This window comes from Gallus gallus, chromosome 10 (genome assembly GCF_016699485.2).
Source record: "Gallus gallus isolate bGalGal1 chromosome 10, bGalGal1.mat.broiler.GRCg7b, whole genome shotgun sequence".
NCBI lineage: Eukaryota > Metazoa > Chordata > Aves > Galliformes > Phasianidae > Gallus > Gallus gallus.
In genome coordinates, this window is record NC_052541.1 from 19,759,307 (window position 1) to 19,786,024 (window position 26,718).

A 26,718-nucleotide genomic window follows, 5' to 3' on the forward strand; every position below is an offset into this window, starting at 1 on the left:
GCCGGGAGTTGTAGTCCCAGCGCGGAGCCGTGCGGCGCTGTCAGCAGACCGGAAGTGAGGGCAGCCCCTCCAAGATGGCGGCGCGGGGCGCGGGTCGCCGCCGCTGAGGGGGATGGCGGGGGCGAGGCGGGAGCTGCGCGTGCTGCTGGCGGCCCGCCCGGGTCAGGCGCGGGACTCCGTGCGGGACGCGGCGCGGGTCCGGCTGAGCGCGGAGCAGGACGCGCTGGGCAGCCTGCTGCTCCGTGACGGGATCTACCTGGAGTCCCTGGGGCCGGGCGGAGGCGGCCGGGCGCGGAGCGGCGTCCTGCCGGGAGCGTGGGCTGAGTAAGTGCCGGGAGCGCGAGGGGGGCGCGCGGCGCCGCCGTGCTGTGGTGAAGCGCCGGGCCGCCATCCCGGCTAAACGTACCGATGGTTACGTCTTCAGCTTCGTGTGGGAGAGAACAGCAGAGTATGATCCGCAAGCAAAGAGGACAAAAATACTGGCTCTCAGTGAAAGTCACGACCTGTTTGTCTATGAATTCACCAGAGAAGACGGAAAATGCGGCCCGGATCCCCTGCACAGCTGCAGGGAGGGTGTGCTGAAAAAGCTCCTGGAGGCCAACAGCGTCAGTGAGTATTTCCGTGTGTGTCCGTATCCTCTCGCTGTGGGTGTCGTTCTGCTCCGTGTGGTAAAACAAGGCCAGGCACAGCGCCAAGGGGGGCAACTGGTGTCACTGTGAGTGAACTGATAGCAGCAGTGTTGATGGACCTGGAAGGGGATGGGGTGCTTCTGTGTTCGGATACGGTGCTGCTGGATGGGATTTCCCTGTGCAGGGGAGGTGTCTGTGTGACACAGGGGCAGAGGTGATAGCAGCACTGCCATCGCAGGTGTTCCTTTGGGCATTAGAACAGATGGGCAGCAAACCTACAGCTGGGGCTCTGCACTAATCCTGCAAAACCCATGGCGTGTTTAACCTGCAGGCCCTGCGGCTTTGGTGTTGGACGCATTCCCAGTAACGGCTTCAGTGAATGCAGTAGTTGGGGCGATGTATTTGAGCTGTGATTTTCTTGAGATGCCTTTACAAACAGAAGCGCCAGATTGGTGTAATCATAAGGTACCTTTACATTTACAGGTCTGTCTTCAATTTTGTCTCTGAGGATACTGTCTTTTAAAGACAACAAATGCACGCTTCTGCTCAACAGCTTTATTGTTATGCATCTCACCTTTCCTGGAGAGCATTCATCATTGGAGACGTGTGACTGCTTTACCCTTGATTTGCCTCCACCAGTGTTGGAAAGAGTAACAGATATAAACTTCTGCAGGGGGATTCTGTTTTTCTTGGATAGTTCTGGCTGGATCTGTATCCTTTGCAGTAGCCACGAGGTCTCGGTGTAAGCGGTCTGGTAGGACAGGGTTTTCTTTTTTGTCAGATAAGACTTCTAAGTATAAATGAACTCTTTTGAGATGGCACGAGTTATGTTTGTACAGCACCTATAGCACTGTTCGCTTCTGATCCCAACTGGGCTTAGAAAGCTGTTGTGAAACAAGCAGTACTAATTGTTTTGCTTTGCAAAGATTGACTTGGGCCACAAAGTTAACACAAATTCACCGTCTTCTTCTGCTGCCTCATTTCTTGTTTGTTGGGCAACCCGAAGCTTGGCATTTTCTTTGACACCTTTTAAAGACGTATTTGATTCTTCTGATGGTGCAAATCTAGCACACATCAACGTGTCACTCTGCCAGGGGGGTGTGCAGGATGGGGACAGGAGTCCCACCATCACATCACCGCTCACTGCACTCAAAGTGTCATATGATCTCAGCGTTGCTGTGATCATCAGTTCTTCCAGCAATGCCTGTTCTGTGGATCTAAACGTGTACTTCAGGTATGTTTGCAGCAGAATTACCAAATGAAGGTTTTAAGTGCGACTAATATTAGAAGTTCAAATCGTCTGTCTGGGAGGTAAAATGTAGATACATTTCCTTTCAGACAGTTCCCTGGACATCTGATTTGTAGAAGAGATTCTGAAAGCCTTTCACTGAAGCCACCTGAGGGAGTTGATGAGGATGACCTTGCTAGTTCTGACTACAGTATGGAGCTGCTGTCCTCGCCTTTCCGCACAGACAGGTGGGTAATGAAAAGAACCCTGAAATGCTCGCATTTTGCCTCCTATGGAACACTGATCAGTGAACTGCTGGCTTTTTTCATCTGTTGTCGTGGCATATCTGCTTTGTGGGAGCTCATTGTGCTTTCAGTCTGTTGTGGCTGTTAGGGTGCGGTTAGGAAATGGACCAGGATGACTTCACATATGTCACTGAGCAGCTTCCAACAGTGACTACTGCTTGTAGTGTTGTGTTAGGTTTGAACCAGCACTGACAGATGTCTGTATTCTGAGTACCTTTCTGTTTGTGTTCTGCTTAATACAAGAGAGTACATGAGGACTTCAGAATATTTTGTGTTCATATAAAAAATTTAACTCTCTTTTGACCCTCAGTAGTGGAATAATTAACATTAATGAAATATGTTAATTATGTCTCGATGTACAGAAGATTATATTATGATTCTGTGAATTCATTTCCTTCTACTGATGTTTTTTTTTAATTAATGGGGGTATGTTCTGTGATACAAAGAGCAGTTTTCCAGTAAAGATTCTCAGCTTTGTGGCTGTTGCCAACCTGTGCAGCTGTGGTTGTGCAGCTTGGGGTAGGAGTGAATAGGACATGGTACGGCTAACATGCAAAGTGGTGGATCTAACCTGTACACCAAAATGCTTATTGTTTGGCTGAGGAAATGTTAAAAGTTGATTGGTCTGCATGGTACCTGCCATAATACCTTATATTATTGATAATTGCTTTCTTCGTCCCAGGTCATGGAAGGCACACTTATCCTCCCTGTGCAGCACAATAAGGAAAAGAAGATCACGTTCCCCACATTTGCTATGTGATATGAACTTACCTTGGTATCAGTATTTTACCCACCTTGAAGATCACGATCCCTTGATCTATGAAACCTCTGAGAAGGCACTGGCCATTGCTCCAAAGGCTTTTCCACCTGTCCTTTCCAACCCATCGCAGAGTGCTGGCACAAAGCTCAGTGATATGGGGCAGCAGTGGAAACAAATCCTCCCCGTACAGTTATCACAAGAAGTGGTGAAACTGGAGTGTAAATCTGTGACTGGAGCCAAAGCACTGTTTGTGATCCTAACAGATGACAAGGCTTTGACACTTGCTCTCTGGGATTTCGAGTCCCAAGATGTAGCACATTACCAGTTTGGCAAAAACAGCGTTTATGTGGATTGTAATGAGGAGGTGCCATTATGCCTGCTGCTGACAGGTGACTTTTTGTGTGTGATTGTTCTGGTGTCCTCTTCCAAGAGGAGCATTGTTTTGTCTGTAGCATTCTCCTTCCCTGCTGGCTGACTTTGTGTTCTTGCTGAGCTGTGATCCAAGTGCAGACTCTACAGCTTTATGTTGTTATTTTGGAAGACAGGCGGTAGATACAAATCTTGCTATGTAGCAATTTGTTTATACGTTTTTAATTATGATTTGATTCTTTTATTCAGAGTGTGGCCTCTCCTTAATTCTTTTCGGTTTAACTCAAGAGGAGTTTTTGAATAGACTGATGATCTATGGCAGCGCTGGAGTCGTAGATTCTGTATGTCACCTCAATGGATGGGGACGGTGTTCGATTCCAGTACATGCATTGGAGGTAAACAGGTCTGATCCGTGTCCTACAGATAAGGAAAGCACTACCTTAAAGTAAAGAATGAAATGCAGCAGTGTTAGTGTTATTTCTAGACTAAAAAACTGACCACGACTAAGCAGTGTTCAGAACCTCTCATAACTGAACCCTGGCCCACACACCAGCTCTCCTCATGTCTCCAGTTTTCCAGTGCTCTAATGCTACCTTTATAAGTGACAGAGATCCTTGTTTAAAACACAACTGATCCAGAGGTCTGGGACTGCAGCAGTCTGTGCACCCTGTGACAGTGCTCTGTCAGTGTGTGTTCAGTCGTGTTTGCAGGCAGGGAGCTCAGGTGAAGACGTGGTGGGGTTCTTTAGTTCTGTTTGAAGGGTGTGACAGACAGGGAACCAGGAAGGGGGGAGGTTGGCAGCAATTTTCAGCTGCTGTAAGCTTATTTAAAGTCCTAATTCTCACAGTACTTCTTTATATCCCCAATTAAACTTTAATAAATTGCTTAATTAACATTTTATCTCTTAACATAGAGGATCAGGGTTCCTGCAAAACCAATTAAAAGGGCATGGCGGGTACTCACCATGCCACCTTGTTATTTCAGTTATTGCACGTGTAGTTTAAATTTCTTCTTTATTTTTCTGCATGCAGACTTTGGCACTGAATATGAAGTGAAAAAAATACTACTAATAAATGTACCATATGCTTTTAAAATACATGCATAACAGTGGTGCTGTCTGTCTACTTAGGCTGGCTTGGAAAATCGTCAGCTAGACACAGTGGACTTATTTTTAAAAAGCAAAGAAAGTCTTTTCAATCTCTCTGCGCTGCGCTCCGAAGCCCAGCAGTCTGCAGATGGTGCGTCCTGCTCTTTTCTGAAAAGTAAGTGAAGTGCTTTGACTGAATTGCCTTTCAGTTGCTGGTTGTGTGTCTGTAAAAGCACATCGTACTGCCCTTGCCTTGTACGTTTGGGTGATGTGATGTTGCAGCTTCTCTAATTCTCATAAATGAGAGAGATGGATAACATGTGGCTTTTTTGGGGTGCGTTCCAAGCATTTCGGTGTGAAAGCAAAGCACTTAGATATATTGTTCGACAAACTTCAAAATAATTCAGCAGCATACCTTTATTCTAGTGTACATTTTATGTGATCAGCCATGTAGAAGAATGCAGATGTAACTGTCTGTGTAATTTTTGCAGATTTGCAAGAGCTGAGACCAGCTTTAAACTTGCTTTGCTCAGCAATCAGAGAGAACGACATGGAGCCACAGAGCAAACACTTCTCAGAGCAGCTGCTGAACCTCACGCTGACTTTCCTTAGCAAGCAGCTTGAAGAAATTTTTGTCCACACAGAGGGTGAGGTTACTCATTTTGGCCCATACGTAGTAATGTAATTTGTCACTGTTTAGGTGAGAGCAGGTCAGGTTTTGGATTAAAACCTACATTTGCTTATAACTAACAGTACAAAAAAACAAAAAAGCTTGCACTAGTGTTAAGTGAATGAAAGGTGTTATTTAAGGGGAAATGTGAGAAATTAGTGTGAATGCAGTAGCTGTCACTGACAGGATGCTGCCAGCTGGATCAGCATGTGAAGGAGAGACAGAACCAGGCTGTAAGGTGATTTTGGATGGCAGTGCAGTTAAGTAGGTTGGCTTTAGCCCTCGGCTGCTCATTCTTTTCTCATGTCTGCCACATGAGTTATGCTGGCACTAATCTTCCCCTGGCTGTAGAATGGACTTGTTTAAGAAACCACTACAGCTGAAGAAATAGCCTACCAGGTGATGTTTCTGTCTGGAAAGCCTCGGTTTGTTTTACCTTGTGGCAGCGTAGTCACATATCCTGGTATAAACACCAGGGCTGGTACAGGAGCAAGAACAAGTGTGTTTTGTCTATTGAAGCTGGGAGAGTGTGTTCAGCATCCATAAGCACTAAGAATCCTGTATTGTTGATTTCTGTTCAATTCTGTTTTGTCTGTTCTTGGTAGAACCTGATAGATACCTGCAGAAGGCTGCAGAGATTTTAACTGATTACATCATTGAACTTAGGACGTTTATGAAAAACTATCCTCGATCACAAGTAAATACCACAAATGTAGGGAGTGATTCTGATGAAGACCTGCCTGCAATAGAGGAAAGCCAGATGTGGGAAAAACTGACACCTGAGGTAAAAGCAAATAGTTAAGTTCTGACTATTCTTATTAAAAACATTCAAGGAAATGACTAATATGGGAAGGTCCTCAAAGTGTTAGGGGAAAAAAGGCAACATAGGAATCACAAAGATGGTAACACTGAAGATGAGTGGGATCAGTTTGTTCCAGATGTTATTTTTCCCTTTTAGGAAGTCATTGCTGAAGCCATCTTAAGCAACAAAATGCCAGAGGCCCAGATCTTCTTCCGAATGCACCGGCATCCTGCTCAGAGCCTTCAGGAACTCATTCGGACAGGTTTGGATCTGGTCTATGGCCATCTTCTGAAGGGCAATACCAGAGAGGCCTCAGCACTTCTGAAGAACATGGTGAGAGGGGTTCAGTAAGCGTGCTGATCATTTTAAACTCTTCTTTGTGACTAACGAAATAAATGAACCCTGGAAGTATGAGGAGGAGCTTACCTGTCACGTGGAGGCAGTGATTCTGCCACGTGCATTTCATGCAGTTAAAATAAATGTGTTTAAAAGAACTGCTTTGATCACTGGCATTCAGAATGCTGAAGGAGCAGAGTGTCCATCTGTGTTTGTACAGCTTGCGTACAATGAGTATCTTCTGGTTTTTTTAGGGTTTTGATGTGAAGCAGCAGTTGCATAAGATATGTTTCTACACGGCTGATAAACACGTACGAGATTTGCTGGTAAGTGTAGGAAGGGATTCTGTGGGGGTCTGGCTGATGTTCTCAGCTCTAAAGACTGAGATGTGTTGATGCTGAGACAAAGCATTGTACTGCTGAGCACACTTTCAGAATGGGAACTGGTTTTGTCCCTGCAGCCTTGCAGAGTGGTTACTGAAACATGTCTTTGACATGCCTGTGGTCTGTTGCACTTACAGCTAAAGTAAAAATCGGTTAAAATGTAATTTCTTTGTTCTGATATTGGTTCACTTCTCATCTGTTTGCACACAGTATGAGCTCCATTTATCTCAGTGCAATCAGGGCTTTTTCCTACAGCTGGTTTACTCCCTACACTTGCAGGATCAGTTACACCGTAGATATATAATAAGTAGAGAAAAATTATAATTGGAGGTAATACTTTAATTTGAATTAAAGGTCAAAGTTTTACAAGAAGAAAATTATTTTTCTGAAAAAGAGAAGAAAATGATAGACTTTGTGCATCAGGTTGAAAGCTTGTACTCGGAGTCCTTCCAAGAAAATAAAGAGATGCAATCTCTTTCCAGGTAACGTGGGTTATCAGTTTTAATTATTAATTAATATTCTTAATAGGATTATACGTGTGTGTGTGTATGTATAATATACATATATATCTTCTGTCTTCTGCATTCCATACGATTTAATGTACTAATAAATATGGTCATCTGTAATTTAATTAATCTCACACTGGTCAACATGAGTTAGTAGTAAGGATCGGGGGGGACTGATTATTTTTACATCAGTTTAACAGCTGCTGTCCTGTTCTTTCCCAGCCAAGTCGTGGCACTGCTGCCAGTGCAGGGGAGGTCTTCTGTTCATGCTAACACCATAAATGAAGCAGTGTTTAATAAGGATATTATTGGAGTTATTAATCAAGCAAAACATATGTTGATGGATGTTTGGATGGAATGTTTGCTATATTTTTGATATGTTATCCATAATATGACAAACAAAACAGCCTAGGAAAAAAACATCTTAGAATTAAATAATTGTAAAATGTTCGAGTACTCATTATTTGCTGTGCCAGTTTTGGAAAATGAGTAAATTCTTTGCCTGTCACTCCTCAGACTTTTAGCTGTGTAAGTCCTGCTGTCTTCAAAAATCATCTAGCAAAATCTCTGATTGTTTCTGATCCTTTCATCATCTCCCATTTGTCAGATTGTATGCTCTTTTATAAGGGCGTACTAGAAGATGCCCTAATGCCAAACTTCATTGCAGTGTAAGGAACTGGAGACAGGAACAAGACTCTTCCAAACATTTGGCCACTCTGGAGTCATTGATGGATCATGATGGACGCCGGGTGCCCAGCAGGGAGGTCAGGGTGATGCTGAACTGGGCTCAGTGCTGGGATGAGCTCCTTCAGGATATGATTCTTCTCCCCAGAAAACAAGGCCAAGGCAAGTATTCCAGAACTGAGATTTAAGAGAGGTTGTGAGTTACAAATCTGACTGCCTTTCATGGAGTGAATGCAATTGTGTGGTTGTGGCAGTGGTACAACCAAACTTTAGTGAGACCACAGCAGGCCTCTTCATTTTTACAATGATAATGTTGTATTCACTTCTGTTAGGATCTGTGTTGTTGTGTTACAACAGGGAGCTCTGTTTGGAGTTTGGAACTAGCTGAACTAATTGATGGCCAGTTGCTGTAAGTGCTGTACTTTGCTATGGTCTGCAAAAGCTTATTATACTGTAACATAGTTATCTCAGCATTGCGTTTGCAAAAAGAGATACCTGTTCATGAAAAATGCATACACATGAAGAAATGTCAGTATTTTGATCAACAGTCTTTGATTTTGTTGGCTTAATTGCTTTGTTTTTTGTTTTTTAAACTCAGGACTTGCCACATGTAACCCTGAGGCTCTTTGGATGTACCTGACAGCCCAGCATGATTGGCTTAATATCAGTTCATGGATTGAAGAATTTGAGCCCAACCACAGCTTATGTGGACAAAGTAAATGGCCACCCCTGGCTGCAAGCATTATTGACCAACACACGTTGTGTAGTGGCTACATGAGAAATGAAATATTGAACAAGCTGGCCAGGTGAGTGCCTTTAATGTGTTCCACTAGCTTTCTGTCTTTCTGAAGCCAAAGTCAGACAGTTAGAGAAGTACCTGTTAATCAGATCTTTGCTGCATGTTCATTTTTGTATTGTGTTTGGTACCATCGTTTAAAACAGCACACATCCATTGGTACGTTTGTTTTTAGTCTTGTTCTGGCACTGTCAGTGCTCTGAGAGCAGTAAGAAACATGGGAGAGCAGAAGTGCTCTGCCAGGCTTTGGGTCTTACAGACTGGTTGCACTCCTGCTGTCTATTTTACTGCAGGGGAGAAAATTCTAAACATCCCATGCCACTCCTTATTCTTTGCAATGAGCTACAGTAACTAAAATATTGTGAAAGCACTCTCAGCAGTATTTTGGCATGTTATCTTTGCTTCATTAATGAAGTAAGTCCTTAGAAGGGAGGTTCGGGTTTATAATTTTGGAAACACCCTCCAAGCTTGTTAAGGGCACAGCTGTCTAATCAGTGCATGTTTCTTTTCTTTTTTTTTTTTCATTTATGTTTAAAGAAATGGGATTTTTGTCCTTTCTGAATTGGAAGACTTTGAACTTCTGCTCCAAAGATTGGTTTCCCTCGGAGGAGTACTGCAAAATCCTCACCCTGTTCCAAAGTACAGTGCTGCAAGTGGTTTGGACTTCCATGCTCGTTTTATCCTTCACTGCTTAGAACACAATTTGCAGTATATGTTATACACATACCTAGATTACTACAGGTATGAATGTGCTTTCATTCATTGAGTTACGTGCAGATATAAGTAATGAAAGACAGCTGTAATAGTTGGCTGTAAGTTTTACCAGGCTCTTGCTATTTGCTGTGTCACAGCAGCATCATTTGAATATAAAAGTGTGAGGCAATGTGTTGGGTTTCATGCTGCATTGTGAAGCCTTATTCAGGTTGTAATGTCACGATTATTTGTCTGTCAGTCAGCTAATGAAACAATTGTCATCAGAATCAGTGTAATAATAGAAGCAGTGCAGTCTTAAATGAGTCAGAACAACTTGTTAGTGACTGTCACCTGAGCGCAGGTACAAGTTTGTTCTTTTTACTTTGAGAAATAAGGAAATGGTTTCTGTCTTATTTAGTACTAGTTGGGATTCAAAAGAGAAAGAAATACTGACTGCTGGAACTGCAAACACATTCCTATATATGAATACTTTGTGATTGGAATTTCTAAGCTGCAGCTCTTACCTAACAGCATTATTATTACGAAAGAGGAGTGGTGGAAAGCTAAAAAGCCTTTTTTTCAGTTTGTGTAATCCGTGTGGATCACATCAAACACTCAGACTGTGGAGAATGGTGTTTGTGAATCAGGTCCCTTTGGAAAGTGTTTGGGGTTGTCAGTTCTGGAAGCTGCTGTTTTGATTGGCAGAAGCAGTTACATGGAATCTTAAGGAAGGGAACTGCCAGAGAAGTCCTCTCAGCTCCAGTCATGCATCTTGTCAGCAGGGGTGGTGCGATGTGGCTGTTGTGATAACAGATGGCACAAATCACTCCGACACCAAATCAGCTGTTCTTAATTCTTAGGCAGTTTTATGTTGGGGCAGAGGACACTTACAAATACCATACGTTCACTGTACTGCTACTGTTGTTATTTCCAGTTTAACTCCTTCCAACTGCCCTATTTTGGATGACAAGGAACTGCATGAAGCACATCCCTGGTTTGAATTCCTCGTGCAGTGCCGGGGGGTTGCCAGTAACCCACGAGGTAGGAGCCTGGCCTCACTCAGCAGCTGCTCTGAGAGTGAGGCTGATAGGCAGGTGTTTGGGACAGCTGGGTTTAATTCTCTGCTCTGCTGCAGGCTGTTCTTGGCCACAGCAAATCATTTACATGTGCATCAGGTCCACATCTCTGAAATGTGGATTATAAGTCCTATTTGAAATGCACCTAGGGGTCTAGAGATCTGTCAGAATTGGTCTGTATGTGATCATCATTGCATCTAATTTGCTTGCATTCCTAGAAGTTTGAGCAGGAGGAGAATAGGTAAGAAAACACATATACCATTAAAATAAAAGCTTCATGTGAGGTATTGTGGTTTCTCTGTCCTTTGGGTCATATGCTTTCCTGGGCCAAGATTTTCTTACTTACTGTCATTGAAAGTCAGTAGAGTTTGTGTCCTTAACTCGTTTTACTTCTCTTGTAGAGGTACATGTTAACAAACTATAAAAATAGTGCTCAGGGGAAGCACTTGAGTTTTTTTCAGAAAAATAAGATAAGGAATTGAAGTAACAGAATGCAAAGGTGTGTGACTCCATCCAGATAAATGTGTGCAGGTAAAATTGAAGTATAAAATCAGGGATGGTTTAGTGAAAATTAGGTCTTATACTCACAAGTAAGTTGTGAAAAAGTCACTGTTACCCTTTTTCATGCTTCTAGAATAGTTATAATGCACAATTTAATAATTGTTTTAACATTATATTACATCTCTCTTTTTCTTTCTAGATCCAAAGATGATTTTTCAGGCGAGTCTAGCAAATGCTCAGATCTTGATTCCTAGTAATCAAGCCAGCGTGAGTAGCATGCTGCTGGAGGGACGTACACTGTTAGCACTTGCTACCACCATGTATGCACCTGGAGGCATTGATCAGGTACTGTGTGCAGCAGATTGTTGGTACATTTTGGGAGGAGTTCTGGCAGCATGCTGGAAACTTAAAGGGAAGAACTGGTAAAAATAAGCACAGTAACACCATTGTGGCTCTTGCCATATAAAAACCTGTTTTTGGTGTTGCTTGTCTCACTTTGTTGCCCAAATTCAGGATCAGGGCATGTTAGAAACTAAAGCTTACTGGCTGTGTAGTGTTAAGCAATGGTATTGTGCTACAGAGGTCAGAAGATGTATCACAAGTGAGTGGAACTTTTCAGAGAGAAGGATGGTTCAAATGTTGTGACATCTTCTTAATACAGAGAGCTGTGCTACACTGCAGAAAACCTACAGCACTGTGTTCCTAATACAACCTGTAAAATTCTTCCAGGAAGAAAGTGCAGCTTTCTGTGTTGTTACCAAATGTCAAATTCCCATGACTTAGATGGTTTGGTGCATTCAAAGGTTGTTTTACTATAATCTTAATACAATTTCTTCTTTCTAATTAAATAATTCCCCTTCCATTCAATGCAGGTTCTTCAGAATGAAGATACAGAGAAACCACTAAAGAAAGTTGATCCTCAGCTCTTAAAAATGGCATTGAGTCCTTACCCCAAACTCAGAGCTGCTCTTTTTCCCCCGTGCACCTCCCATGGAATTTTGCCACCTGACATTTCCCTTTATCATCTTGTTCAGGTATGCAGAATGATTCTTGCTAGAGCTGTTTGGTAAAACAAAAGTCAACTAAGATAAGTTTTCACTTTGAGCCTGAAGGGCAGGGGCTGTGTGTTGCTGGCTTTTTTGGATTGTTTGGTTTTTTTTAAATCCTTAATCATGTGGAGCTGACGTTCATAGCTTCGTTTCAGAACCTTTTAATGTGGTGTTGGACATACTGAATGGCTCATTTTTACCCTCTTTTTTGTGAACATCTGCAATGTTTGTATTCAGAAGAGGTGCTGTGGCAGTTCTGGAATGTCAGAGTACTTTTCTTGCTGCATTCAGTAGATAGGCTGTTTAGTATTACAGAAATTAAGAATTACAGCTAAGTGTCTCATAGAGTGTCGTGCTGTAATTCTGGGCAAATACCTTTTGTTTCACATCTATGATATGAACTAAACTGCAAGCGGGAAGAAGTGCCACAAAAGATTTTTTTGTTGGGAAAATGGTAGCTTTGCTGAGATCACACTACGGCAAAATACTTAATGTGTATTTCCTTATTTCCTTAAAGCATTCCATGCACTTGTTTGCCTCCTCATCTACAGAGTGGATAAATGTGTCTCTCTGAGAGAGAATTACACAGGATTTGCTGTTGCTTGACAGCAGCACAGGCAATTGCTGAGTATCTGCTACTGTGGGTCCCTGAAATATTCTCTAGTCTGAACAGATGAGAAAGTGTTGAACTGTTTTAATATACCCTGTGTCTCATCTTTTAGTCATTAGTGCCATTTGATCCCAGTAAGTTATTTGGCTGGCAGTCGACAAATACCCTTGCTGTATCAGGTAAGTTAGTTTTGTGGGTTTTATGGCTTTTTTTTTTTTTTTTTTTTTAAGATCAGATTATAGGATCAGCTTCCTGTGGAATGATTGGGCAGAAAAACTTAATGTAAAGACCATTCCTTTTACAACAAAACGACGTGTTTCACTGAATCCTTGTCTTGAAGTGAAATGATGTCTGGCTGGGTTTCCTTTTCTCCACTAAGCTCTTCATAGACGTATTTTTTTTTCCTGAATGTATTATGAAATAGATAAGCAGTATTTTGTTTTAAAAACAAGTTGAGAGCCTCTGAAAAAGTGATCTGTCACAGCTGTTAGAAAATGTCACTGCTGGAGTTCTGACGTTATGATAAGAATTGGAATTTCAGTGGGATTTGGGTATGCTGAAGTTTGGATTAGAGCAGGAGTTTGAGGTGTGGGACTGTCATTGTGTGTTTCGTTGTTGAAAGCCGTTTTCTGTGTCTAATTCAACTGTTGACCAGCTCATAAAAGCAATGATGTTCTTTCTAGATGCATCAAGTGACCTTCCTCATTTCTCATCCCCTGAACTGGTGAACAAATATGCTGTAATGGAACGACTGGACTTTTTGTACTACCTGCGCCATGGACGCCCCTCGTTTGCCTTTGGTACATTTTTGGTCCAGCAGTTGGTCAAGAGCAAAAGCCCCAAACAGTTGTAAGTTATCTCAGAAATGGTAGTGTGGTAGTTCTGCAGAAGTTACCATCGAGTACAAGGAATAATGTCAGTCCTCCCCAGCAGCAGCCAGCTGGTGTGCATTGTATCACTTAAAGCTACAGGTGTGCTGGAAATCTGTCCAGTGCAACATTGGGTAAAATGGTTATCTGTGGGATGGTGAGCTTTGTTGTGAGTCATCTGAATAAGTCTGTGGGCACTTTATAGAAAAAAGATGTCCCCTTGTATTGAGATTTCCTCAAGATGACATTTCTGCAGTTGAACAAGAAAAATAATACACTGGGAGGAGTTAACATTTCTTTCTGAAGATTCAGAGTCACGTATTCAAAAGAGCACAGTCAGATTTCACATACTCCATAAATATGTTAAGTAGATTCAGAATTCCTGTAGGAGTGGCATCAGGAGAAATTGCCACTTGTTTCTAAAATGTCTTGTTTGTGTATTAGTCACTGTATGTTTCTTGTCGTCGTTCCTGTACAAATCAGTATCTCTTGTGTGGGCAGCTGAGGTTTGGGCAGAAAGGAAATCAAACCTCTGTGTGGGCTGAGGTACTGAATGCTGCAGAAAGTCAGTGTAAGACTCAAGCATACCTGATAGTTTCAGTTGCTCTGATGGAAATGCTCAGACGTTCAGTGAGCCAGCTGCTGCTGGAGCCTCTGGTTATCTTTGCAAATCTGTCAGGTTCTTTAGGCTGCAGTGCTTCGGTTGCAATCTCTACAAAGGGACATTTTGCAGTTAAACACTGCTGACAGACGTTTTAAATTAAATTTAATATAAATTGCACTGGCTTTACTTATTTAAAAAAAGTTTATTAAATTGTAAACTCTGCTCATTTTTTGACCACCTGTCATATGTGGGACTTTATTCTCAGACCTTGTTTTTTTTCTAAATGCAAAACTTGGTTTATAAACATTTCTCGTGCTGATAAAGTCCATGCATTTAGCAAACCGTGTTAGGTCTGTGATTGAAAATTAATTAAAAATCATGCTTATTGAATGGTGCTCTTTTTGTTTCAGGATTCAGCAAGCAGGAAATGAAGCCTATCTTCTAGGCCTTTCTTTCTTCAATACGCCTTCAGTAGCAGCTGCCTGTGTGTGCTTTCTGGAGCTGCTTGGGCTCAGCAGCCTCAAACTGAGAGTTGATATTAAGGTTGCAAACATGATATTCATTTACAAAACCAGAAATGAAGAAACTCAGCACAATCAAATAAGGGAATCTCTGGGTACGTATGTTTTTTCGCTCTCTTTAGCCTAGCATGCTTTGTATTCATGGGAAAGAGAAGCAGTGATCAGCTGGAAGATGGTGCTTACCCTCTCAGGAACGCAATGAGAGTTTGAGGAGTTTAACTTTGAAGAGTTAAACTCTTGCTGTTCATGTGCTCCTGCTTCCTACCGATTCCAAACGAGGTAGGAGGGCTGTAATTGACGTGCAGGCAGAATGGCAGGAGTATCTGACAGATGCTATCAAACAGCTGCCTGAGGCTCCATTAAACACCTCAGTGAGGTCCCACCTAGCATAATAACAACTAGAGAACTAAACAAAGGTTTTCTCTTTTGTACTTGGAAAGCTGTCTTGCAGCCACAGTGGAATCAGATGTTCAGAGCCATAAAGAAATCAAATTTATCCCAGGAATAACTTTGGAAAGTTGGATTACTGACTACACATCTGCAGCTGTCTTCTGTCCTAACTGCTGGCTGTTATTGAAGTGTTTGCATTCATAGGATTTGTGCTTTTTGTTAATCCTGATACTATTGCTCTGATCTCAGCAGTAATAATGTATTCTCTGTGAACAGTTGAACAGCTAATGAGGTTGGCTGATGGTGAAAAAGCAGCAACAGAAGAAGTTCTTAAATCCTTAGAAGAAGCCTTTTGGGATTCAATTGAGCATCAAGGAATAAAGAGGCAAGGAAAATGACTTAAAGGATTATGATGGCAGATTGAAATTGAGAGCTGAATTTTGTCATTAGTATATTCAGACACTGTTAAGGAGATCTGGGTGTGTTTTGTTGTGGTACACTGAACAGCAGTATTTGAATTCAGCATACAATTCCAAGTTCAAGTAGCAGAGGCAGTAGAGGTGTACTGGCAAGAATAACAGAGTTCTGTCAGCACATTGGATGTAATGCTCCACAGAGCACACCTGGGAGGGAACACTGGGATTATTCTCAAAGCTTCTGTTGCCAAGACAGAGGCTCCGTGGCAGGGAATGTGGACAGACTGTGGTAGTGTGGGAGCTCCCACAGAGGTGATGTAGCTGTGCTGAGGTCAGTGGGATGTGCTAGTGTTGCCATTTGCAGGCACTGGATCTTGGGCCGTGCAGTGAGCTTATACTCTAGTAACATCTGCTAGGAACATCAGTTCATTACAGCAGAATCTTGAAGGTTTGTTCCTATGTGGTTTTTCCTTTTTTATTTTTATTTTAAATTCCATGCAGGACATCCAGTGACTCCAGACAGCAGTGGTCTTTGGTGATGCAGTTCTGCAAACTCCATGCCATGAAACTGAGCACCTCATACCTAAAGGAGTGTGCTAAATCCAATGACTGGCTGCAGTTCATCATCCAAGCCCAGCTGTACAGCTACAAGCCAGATGAGGTGAGCTGTCTGTGTATGGTTTTAAATGAAGACAGATATCTTCATGAATGCTCATTGTAATGTTCTCCAAAAAAAAAAAGGAAAAGAGAGAAGAATTTTAGTACTGTTCTTTTTCCATTGAAGAGATGGAGTGTAACTTCTATTGAACATATGGGAACCAACTTCTTTTGGTTTTAGGTGTAATTTAGAATTAAAATACTGCCAGTAGGTAAAAATTAAATGCAGTTCAGTAAAGATAGTGGGAAGAAGCTCACTGGAAAATTCCAGCTTATGAGACACTTCAGCAGCCCTCTTTGTTTTTAACTTGAATCCTTCTATTGCTTTCTCGAGAAGAAAAATGCATAACTCCACAACTGACAATCACTGGGGTTGTATGTCGTTGTACAGTGGTGACAGTACAAGAGAGATGAGAAACATGGGTTCTCTGGGAGTCACTGTAGCTCCACATAAAAGGGGGAGTTTCAGTATTTCAGTGGAATAATTCATATCTGCAAACATGTTTCCTTCTCGGCTCTCCAGAAGCGTTCTAAAAATCAAATGTGAAAGGTCTTCATCTTCTGTGCACATTTAGTGCCTCAGTCAGCCTTCCCCCTCGTCCTCCATAGGCCTTGCTCTGCATGCTGCTGTCATTGTTCTCCTAGGTCTCATCTGTCCTTGAAGGCTTCGCTCCCATTATACAGCATCACCTGATGTTGGCACTGGAGAAGTCACCGTTTCTGCACGCTGCTGCGGGGGCTCCTGAGGGCAGCACTGGGAGCAGATGTGCAGACAGTCTCTTCCAAATCCTGTTCCGGTGTCAGGAGAGCCCCAATGCTTCGTGTCACCTTTTGGCTGAAGGACTGAGAGAACACGCTCCCATTCTGAGTGTTTTAGCAGCGTGTTCCCCTGTGAGTACTGCTCGAGTTATTTATCTTCTAGAGCAATAAATAATGAGCAGTTGAGATGCTTTTATTGTGCAGTTCCTGTACTCAGTAGATATGTAGGTTGCACTCATCGATGTGTTTCTCAGCTTTTGTGATGATTGTTGTGTGCATTTTTTGTCTGGTCATTACAGACCCATCGTTTTTATTTGACAGGATGCTGACATTATTCACTGTCTCTGTGTCTGGATAATTACCAGTGTGGATGATGTTACCAGATCTGAAGCGACAAAACATATTCAGAGCTCAGTAGAAAATCACAAGTGGGATCTTCATGACCTGTCGCTTATCTGGAAAGTGCTTTTAAGAAAGCAAAAATGTCAAACACTTATAAGGGGATTCCAGCTCTTCTTAAAGGTAAGGTCACATCACTGAGTGAGCATCAGTGCTTGAGTGCATCTCAGATCTTCTCGGAGGGAAGAGTGCCTGTAGATTCCCCTCTGTCTTGCTCTTTGTGGTCTAGATAGCCTGGATGTGATATATTGAAAAACACAGCCAAGTAAGAAAATCTTTGTATGGACGTTCTTCCAACCATTACAAACTTGAAGATCGCATATCAAGCTTGCATGCAGTGTTAATAAATGAGAATGTTATTGTTCTGGTGCTGAAGAACGTAAATTCTTCCTTTACTGAAGTACTTTTAGGAAAGAGTTGTAATCTATTTTTGTGTCTCAAAGGATTCCCCTTTACTGCATATACTGGAGATGTACGATCTGTGCATGAACTGTAAAAGGTACTATGAAGCCAAAACCAAACTGGACGAGTTTCAGAAACACCTCATAAATGTAAGGATTCATTTTCTGTAAATGTCTTTGCGTTGATTTCCCCTCTATTAGGATGAGGAAGCTATCTGATGCCTTATACTGAAGTAATGGAAGAGATGCTTAGAATGAACTAGGAGCTGATTTTTTGAAGGAATGGTTTGCAGCAGATTCTTTTGATGGGTGATGGAAGAAAGTATTTGATAATTTGTTCCAAACCTGCAGTGCGTTCTTCTAAGTCTTGTTCTGAGTTGGTACAGCAGGCTAAAACGCCATTGTAGCTTTCATTGTTTGAGGGCTGACATTGACTCAGATAGGACCACTGTCAGTGCATTGAATTATGCGTGGTCAGTAGATGTATGGTATTCTCTGCTGTGCTGATAAAGCAGTGACTTACAGGGACTTAAGAGAGAGCTGTTCTTAAATATGCCCCAGGGTTTCTGAAAGCATCAGTGACATTGCTTTGGTTCTGGCAGTTGTTAGCAATTGTACAGATGCCTCTTTGGCAGTAACTCAGTGATCTGAATTGCTGTTCTGAAGTCCATTTAGAACATTGACTTAGCAGTCAGTTCTAAGAGGATCAAAGTGGTTTCATTCTGTGTTCCTTGTTTGTCACATAAAGATTTGCTTACAAATAACTTCAGTGCTTTCCTTTCTGTTGTGAATTTCTAGTCCCATGAATGTCTTTGTAATCAGCACTGCATGCCATAATGCTTCATTGTTTTCCTTCCTGCAATTCAAGCTAATGCTGATCAGTTTCCTTTTCCTGCTCACCACTCACATAGTGAATATGCTTATAAAGCGTACAGAAGTGTGCTGAGCTGTTGATCTAACCATTTATTTTAGCTATCTGTTCATGCTTCTTGCAGTTCTATCTCCTCCTCAGCTATCGGGAGCCCTGTAATAGAACTGACTGCCTTCAAATGGCAGTCAAACACATGGTGATGGAGCATCCCCACTTGGGGGTGGCACGAGGTTGTTTCCTGAAGGAGTTTGATGAGGCTCACCTCTGATAACCAATGTGATTCTCAGCAGCGTGCAGAATATACTCACCAAAAATAACCCCCAATCTCATCAGACCTTTTTGTATGCACAGCTGAAGACCACCGATGGAGCGGCAGCTTCAGGAGTCCCTGTGCAATGGTTGGAGTCACAGGCCTTGTTTCTTCTTGAACTGATGATGCAGCAGTGTAGGACAGAATACGAATTGGGAAAGCTCTTACAGCTGTTTGCTGCAACAGACAACCTTCTCCTTGATGGTAAATACAGCTGCTTCTGTTAGGTGATATTACAGCTTTGATCTGCAGACCACATACAGTGTTTCTGGAGTGACTGAATGTGATTACTTGAAGTGTATTTGTGCTATTTCATTCTTGTGAGGGAACTGATGTAACCAGAACTGGTTCTTATGGTGAATTGCAGTGATGAAAATTGTGTGCAAGTTTGGCTGGGAATGTGGGTGAGCATGGGTGTGTGTTGGTGAGGAGCACACGTTATCTACAGAAGTATTTCAGTTCTGGGTTTAGAATACATGGGACTAAAAATGTAATCTTTGGAGCGTAAAATCTGTGCTCCTCTGGCAGGCTGCATGCTGGCATTAGCAGCAGTTTAAAGCCAGCTGCTGTAATTGCTTATGCTCCTTTGAAACAGGCCCTTATGTGAAGAAACTGTGTGCGCTCAGTGAGACCCTGAGGGATTCCTCCGTGCCCATTAATCGCTCCATGCTGACCAGGTACACCCCAGAAACGTTTCAGAAGGAGTGCACATCGATTCTGGAGCAGCTCCAGGAGAAAGGAATGTTCTCTCTGGCTCGGGAGGTGGCAGAGCTGGCTGAACTGCCTGCAGACAGCGTGGTTACCCAAGAGGTACGGCACGGGGCAGCCGTGGGGTCACCTCCTGGTGTGTCTGCTATTGGCAGCACTGAGAATATATCTTCATGTTTGTTTGTTTTGGAAGCTTTGTAAAATCTGTGTGAATTTTGCAGATTCTGAGGGATATACGTCTGTTAAGAGACACAGGAGAGTGGGATCGAGATCAGATAAGAATTAAGTTCTGGAAAAAGTGTAACGACAGCTTCGTGAAAAATTCCATCTCCAGCAAAGCTGCATCGGATTTCTTTTTGAATCAGGGCAATGTGGTGTCTGAATCCCCAGTTCGTGAGAAGATAAACAGCATTTCGGAGAGACATCTGCTGCTTACCCTGGCTGGCCATTGGCTCGCCAAGGATGTCTCGGTGGCATTGGACAAATTGGAGGAAATAGAGAAACAGATCTGGATTTGTCGCATCACACAACAAATGTTATCCACAGATGAGGGGCCAGGCAAGTCGGGACGCTCCTCCTGTGCTGCAGCGAATGGGGATTTTACTTTTGATAACTTGGCCAAGGAGTTTTCTTTTTCAAAGCTGCCTGCTCTGAACACACCAAACTACTTAAATGTGGAGGGTCTTGAATTGAGGGGGTGTCAGCAGACCTTGGCTGCGGAGGAGGAGGAGTCGCTCAGGTTTCTGGTCGGATGCCTTCTCGATGAAGGAAGCGTGCACGAGGCCAGCCGCGTTTGTCGCTATTTCCATTTCTACAGCAGAGACGTTTCACTGGTGTTGCACTGCAGAGCCCTGGCCGCAGGGGAGGCTGACCTGGACAGACTGCACGCAGATATTCAGGCTCTTGTAGCAATAGAGAAGACACAGGACAGCAGTGCATCGCAGCAGAGCAGAGTCCCGAGCAGTAAGTAACACTAATTCAGCCACCTGTCCAGTAACGAGGCTGTCCTTCTAAAGGACTCTTCTTAGTTACTCTCTTTCCCCCGAAGTTTCTGCGGGTCATTTATTTGGTTCCTAAGTCCTGTAGTGCACACAGGTTTGATGTGTCTCAGTCTCGACCATTTGTTTTTTCTAGTTCACAATTCAGTTCAGGTAAAGCATCCCTGAGCACAGTCTGTGTTCCTGCTTTGGAACAAAGGCTTCAGTAGGCCTTGAGTACATTTGTGGAGCTGATGCACGAACTACTTCAGTGGGTGCATTTATCTGAATTCTTTGTGCACTGTAATGGTTTCAGTGTTCCTTAGCCATGAGGCTAACAGCACTTCTGAATAAAATACCGTGTGCATATTCATGAAGTACGAACCAGAAAGCTTTCCAGTACTAAGATAGATAAGGCTTAATAAGGATAGGACAGGATAAATGAAGCCTAAGCCATCGGAAGCACTGCTGAACCCATTTCCTTGCTCTCGTCTGCTTAGGAATTTTACATCTGAGATACTGTTAATCATTTGTGTTCCTCCATATTGTGTATAGCCTAACAACAATAATAATAATAAATCACTGGCGTCAAGACTTCAAGTCTGCAGCATACTTTCTCAGCCTTTGAAAACTGAAGTCTTGCTGCAGGTGTGAGGCTTGCTGTTTCCTGTCCTGGGAGGCAGGAATTCATAGTGGTGTTGTTTCCAGCATCGAGCTTAGAGGACTGGACACACATTGCAGATCCATCGCCGGATGATCAGATTGTCGTCAGTCTGAAGGCCCTCACAGATGAATGTGTCCATGGGAGAAACTACTGCAGACAGGTTCTGTGTCTGTATGAACTTTCTAAGGTACTGCTCTGGTAATGTTTTCTAAAGAAACGGGTGGTTTGTATCATGCCGTGCTATGGAAGTTTGTGCAGAGCTGATTAAGGAGTGATTAAAGTACTCTTTAGGTGCCAGAAACAAGTTGCAGAGAGCAGTACTACCAGCCCTCGTGTGGAAATGTGGCCAGATGCTCCTCAACTCCCCAGGCCCCTACCTAACTCCAGTAAGCCAGATCTCAGCCTGAGTCTCTTTTGATGTGCATTTTTAATAATCTTTCAAGCATATGTTGCTCATCTGGAAGTTTGAGTTAGGCCCTTGTGGTGGCTGTTTTCAGGGTTAAGGGCTTTATTTGGTTCAGGAAGGCATCTCTGTCTGTTAGTAACAGCTCTGCATTAACCTCAGATAAGTTCTTGCATGCCACCCTGATCTGGAGAGAGCACTGACACTGAACATACACAGATGGAGGCATTGTGAAGTGACATAAGGTTATGTTTACATGTTTTGAAACTGAGTTTTATCTCCTCCTGCAGCACTTTCCTCTTGCACTGGCCAATTAAGCTGAGATACTGCAAGTCAGTGTATGTTCTGCGATGGGATTTTTTGTTGTGCACCTTCTTAAAATGCATGTACATTTCCTAGGAACTGAACTGCTCCTACAGTGAGATGTCAGCCCTTGACCCTGAGAAAGTGCTTCGAGCAATTCTGTCATCCCAGCAGGCAGAGCGCTGCAGGAGGGCTCAGGCGTTCATCACCACGCAGGGCCTGCAGCCCGAAACTGTGGCAGAGCTGGTGGCCAAAGAGGTCGTGCAGGAGTTACTGGCCTCTTCAGAAGGAAAAGGTACAGCAGCACTCAGTCTTGATTCTTCACATTTTTTTGTTTGAAAATGTGGTATCTTTGCATCTAAAGAATTATCCTTGCTCTCAGGATACTGAGTGCTTCCCATAGTAATGTTTGGGCAGCTCTGTAAGACTGTAAAAATATTACATAATGATGGTGTTAACAGGAAAGCTCTGTGAGAAAGGATGAGCCATCAGGAGGAGGTCTGGGATGCAGGCTGTGCTTCCCTCTGTTCCTCATGTTTTCTGCTTCTCCCTTGCAGACCTGTGCTCTTCCTGTTCCCCTCATATCTGTTCACTTGTGTAAGCTTGCATGATTTGGCACCACGCTCAGAGGAGTCAGTTTACTAACCCAGCAGAAAACAAGGGTTTTCTTTTGAGTTCATGGGTTGAACTGACTGGTGGAGGAGTGCGAGTCAGAGCTGCTGCAAGGGATGGGTTAGAAAATGCCTTTTTTTCAGCAGCAGCAGCTTGCTGGATGTGTGAAAATATACATGTGTGTCATTGCAGTGGCAATACAGATGTTCAGAAGGATTGAATTTCCACGGTAGTAGTACCTGATTCCCAAATCTCAGCACTAAGATCAGAAGTGTCTTAGAACTGTAGTTCCCAGCCCTAGCTCAGCCAGATGAGGTTATATTGGTTTTGGTTTTTCCATCACTGCAGCACTTTGGGTGTAACTGGCTGTCTCTGTGCAGGACAGAAGCAGGTTTCCAACCCTGCAGCTGAGAGCCAGGCGTTCCTGCAGCTCGCAAAGCTGTGCCAGGACCACACGCTGGTGGGCATGAAGCTGCTGGAGAAAATTTCCTCTGTGCCACGTGGAGAACTGTCATGCAGTGAGTAGATGGCGAGCAATGGTAACTAACGAGTGCATCACCAAGCATGGCAGTACTTGGCTTAAGACCACATCACAACAGATGCTTTTGTCAGCACTGCTTTTACTCTTTATTTATCTCAGATTTGATGGTAATAAATCTGAATATATGGACAGTAGGTGTATTGCTAAAGCATTGCATGAATTTACTCTGCCAACAAAGCACAGGTTTGTTTTTTTTTGAGTGCTGATGGCTGAAATACCCGAATTCTTGTGTTCTTCAGTTACAGAACTGCTGATTCTGGCCCATAATTGCTTTAGTCTGACTTGCCACATGGAAGGAATCACCAGAGTCCTGCAGGCAGCACGGCTGCTCACAGATGAGCATTTGGCACCTAATGATGAGTATGGACTTATGGTACGTGTGTTTGCTGCTGCGTTTGTTGCCTCGAGTGTGTCAGCAAGAAACTGCTCTGAGCAGCGCCTGGAGGGTTGGGCTGTGGTGGAGTGGAGGAGTCCCTCACCTGTGGGTGGCAGTGCTTGTGCTGCACAGCTCACACTGCTCAATGTAGTGCTGGTACTGCAAGAGGGAACGTATTGTCGGGCCTAAAAGGTCCACTGTGTGTTTGTTTTTGGTAAAAGTACGCTCTTTCGCATCACAGTAAAAACAGAGCAGCAGGCTGATTTAAAACTAAAGCCTCCTGGCTCACACCTGTCTGTGCGATGCACTGCATTGCTGCGTGCCATCCATCCATCCGTCACAGCCTTCTCCCCCCCACAGCACTGCTGCTTTCTGACAGAACAGCATCCTGGTGCTGTGAGCTGTGTACTTACACTGCTGCCTCCACAGGTTCGTCTTCTCACTGGGATCGGCAGATACAATGAGATGACCTACATCTTTGAGCTGCTGCACGAGAAGCATTACTTTGAAGTGCTCATGAGGAAGAAGTTGGACCCGGTAGGCGGTGGGAAATGAAGGGGGAACATTTTCTGTGTCTACATCAGAAACCGATATTTACACAAGGTGGATATTTACAGCACGGTGGAATTGTCTGGGGATCCCAATTACTGGAGTGTAGGAAGTGTTCTTTTTCCCAAGTAATGAATGAATTCTGGGTTTTATGGGATACCCCAAAGAGAGAAATCATCACATTTTGGAGAATTGTATCGGGACGGATCTGCCTGTAGTACAAAGAGGTGAGTAAAAAATAAGCTCTTTAAATCTCAATTTGGAAATCCTTTATCTGACAGAGTGGGACACTGAAGACAGCTCTGCTGGATTACATCAAGCGCTGCCGCCCAGGGGACAGTGAGAAGCACAACATGATTGCCCTTTGCTTCAGCATGTGCCGGGAAATTGGAGAGAATCACGAGGCTGCTGCTTGCATACAGCTGAAACTCATTGAATCTCAGCCATGGGGTGAGTGGCAGCTGCAAAGCCAAGAAGAGTGTGTGCACTTCTGTAGTACGTCAGGCTGCTGCTGTCTGCAGCACGCGATCAACCGAAGGTCCCTCAGTGCTGTGTGTGTGTCTGTGTTCAGAAGGAAGACGTGCTGGTGAATGCAGCTGTGGTTCCCTGTGTTGTTCTGTAACATCCACCGAGGTTGCCCTGGCTGGAGGGAGGGTCCCACTTCTGCACCCCGCAGTGCATCTCACTGCTCTGGTTGGTCTTTTTCAAGATGTTTGCATCTGTGCCTGCTGTGTGCCTTGGATGTGCTGGCAGTTCCTGCAGCAGCTTTGGCTCACAGCCACACAGCTGTAACAGCCCCACCATTTCCCAGAGCTTTTCTTTTTTTTTCAATAGATATGAGTTTTTTTGTTTGTTTTGTTTTTTTTGCTGCTTTCTGAAAGGAGTGCACACAGGGTTGGTGCTAAGAAGTATTTTTCATCTTACTTTGTCACCTGTGGAAATAATGCATTATTCCATTCTTTTCCCCCATTTCAGAGGAGTCCCTTCAGGATGTTGCAAACTTAAAGAAACTGCTGATGAAAGCTCTGACCCTCTTCATTGATGCAGCAGAAAGTTACTCTAAGGTAAAACCACATAGAACTGCATGGCACATGGGAAGTGAGCTGAGCTGCAGGAACAAAGAGCTGCTCTGGGGCTGTGCAGTCCCATCCCCATAAAACATCAGCACACGAACCTCTGGGTTTGTCAGTTCTGCAGCACACAGCAGCCTCAGTACCACTGCTGTCACAGCACTGCGTGCTGCTCACCATTCAGACTTGTAGGACTGCAGTGAGGTTCCCCAGTCCTCGAGGAGTGACCGTGAGCAGAACTGCTTTACATTGAGGGCAAGTGAGAATAATACGAAGAGCATTTAAAAGCCAGGGTGATTAGATCATGAAAAGAAGCCTCGCAGTGAGCGAGATTTCATTTAAGACATTACCAGTGGTGACAGTGTATTACTGTACAAGGCCCAGTGCTGATGGCTCTGAATTCGGTTTGTGTCAGCAGTGTGTGCCCTCCCTCAGCACGTTTCTGTCTCTCAGGACTCCTGTGTCCGCCAGGCGCTGCGCTGCCGCCGCCTCACAAAGCTGATCACTCTGCAGCTGCATTTTCTGAGCACCGGTCAGAGCACGATGCTGATTAACAGGAACAGGCAGAACCTCATGGAATGCATCGTGTCCCTGCCTCGATTCTATCAGGTAAGCTGGGCTTTCTCATCTGCTGCTTTTTGGAAGCTGACAGCTATAACCATCAGGTGCAGAACTTTGCTCCTGTGAGCTCTGCCGCAGGGCCACCGAGGCCTGCAGGTGTGCTGCCATCACCCTGCTGCTAACAGAAGACAACATCTGTGTTAAGCACAGGAATGTCTCTGCACAAAGCTCAGCTCTTCCTGCCCCGTACCTCCAGCGTCTCTTCTCCCCGCAGGCGGCGGTTGTGGCCGAGGCGTATGAGTTTGTTCCAGATTGGGCTGAAGTTCTGTACCAACAAGTGATCGCTAAGGGAGACTTCAGCTACTTAGAAGAATTTAAACAGCAGAGACTGCTGAAGCCTGCCATGTTTGAGGAGATTGCGAAGAAGTAAGTTGCTCTGCCAGCACAGTGGGAGCTTTGTTGTTCACAGGCAGAACATGAATAGCATGCAAGTCCTAGTATTGTTAAAGACTATTCTGTGTTAAAATACAGTATAGAGGAACCTGGAATCCATGCTCAGTTTCTTAAGCACAGTGTGGAAATACTGTGTTTATTGAGCAGGGTAAATAGGGTGCCTTAACTAATGCTGGTCATACTGCATCTTTTTGAAATGAATCGCAGCAAAATAAGCAGCCAAGAGAAGCAAATGTACTTCTCAAAAAGGCTGTGCTCAACATGTACATTTTGTTTAGCAAGACAGAAAGCCTTACTGTCTGCAGCCCCCACCTGAATGCCACGTGCAATTCTTTCCAGGTGTAAGCAGCACCCACCCAGCGATGCTGCTCTGAGGAATCTGAAGAAGCTGCTCGCTTACTGCGAGGACATCTCCACGTACTACAGGCTGGCATATGATAACAAGTTCTATGATGTGGTCAATATGCTCCTGAAGGACGCGCAGACTGGATGCTGCCTTAATGATATGTTATCCAGCTAGGACACAGCTGCCCTGAGCCACACACCAGCACATGGTTAGTATGGGCTCTTCCACATTTCCTAATGCTTGCAGTGATACGCTGCTATGTAACGGGAACTCCAGGAAAAGGGTGCTGGTTGTAAATATTTAAAATGGTGATGCTGCCTTAACCTGAAGGTGTTCTGTACAATAAATCCCACCCTTTACAAATACCCGACTGATGGCAAATATGGACTGGTGCAACTGGCAGTGGACCTCAGGGATCCGCAGAGCAGTAAGAGCTGGGGGGGGAGAAGGGATCACCATAGGAACTGCACCTAA

General features: G+C 43.8%; 1 protein-coding gene across 7 annotated transcripts; it reads left to right on the forward strand.

The window, feature by feature from the left end:
• Positions 1–56: 56 nt before the first annotated feature.
• Positions 57–26,607, forward strand: SPG11 (vesicle trafficking associated, spatacsin). Of its 7 annotated transcripts, none has more exons than XM_003641831.6 (40): positions 57–324; positions 425–609; positions 1,113–1,340; positions 1,665–1,863; positions 1,968–2,105; positions 2,845–3,311; positions 3,541–3,686; positions 4,421–4,553; positions 4,870–5,025; positions 5,654–5,832; positions 6,007–6,183; positions 6,441–6,512; positions 6,924–7,051; positions 7,743–7,921; positions 8,358–8,565; positions 9,093–9,296; positions 10,183–10,289; positions 11,025–11,170; positions 11,698–11,859; positions 12,597–12,663; positions 13,168–13,333; positions 14,368–14,573; positions 15,145–15,253; positions 15,786–15,945; positions 16,587–16,832; positions 17,022–17,222; positions 17,543–17,650; positions 18,723–18,885; positions 19,277–19,491; positions 19,611–20,352; positions 21,075–21,217; positions 21,833–22,031; positions 22,729–22,866; positions 23,129–23,262; positions 23,695–23,802; positions 24,096–24,264; positions 24,790–24,878; positions 25,338–25,493; positions 25,720–25,871; positions 26,238–26,607. In XM_003641831.6, the coding sequence occupies exons 1-40, from the start codon at positions 113–115 to the stop codon at positions 26,416–26,418; spliced, it is 7,278 nt and encodes a 2,425-aa protein (XP_003641879.3). In that variant the 5' UTR covers positions 57–112; the 3' UTR covers positions 26,419–26,607. The 7 variants fall into 7 exon arrangements, with proteins under 7 accessions (XP_003641879.3, XP_004943993.2, XP_004943994.2 ...); XM_004943936.5 differs by having other exon boundaries at positions 25,356–25,493; XM_004943937.5 differs by having other exon boundaries at positions 21,075–21,190.
• Positions 26,608–26,718: the final 111 nt, after the last annotated feature.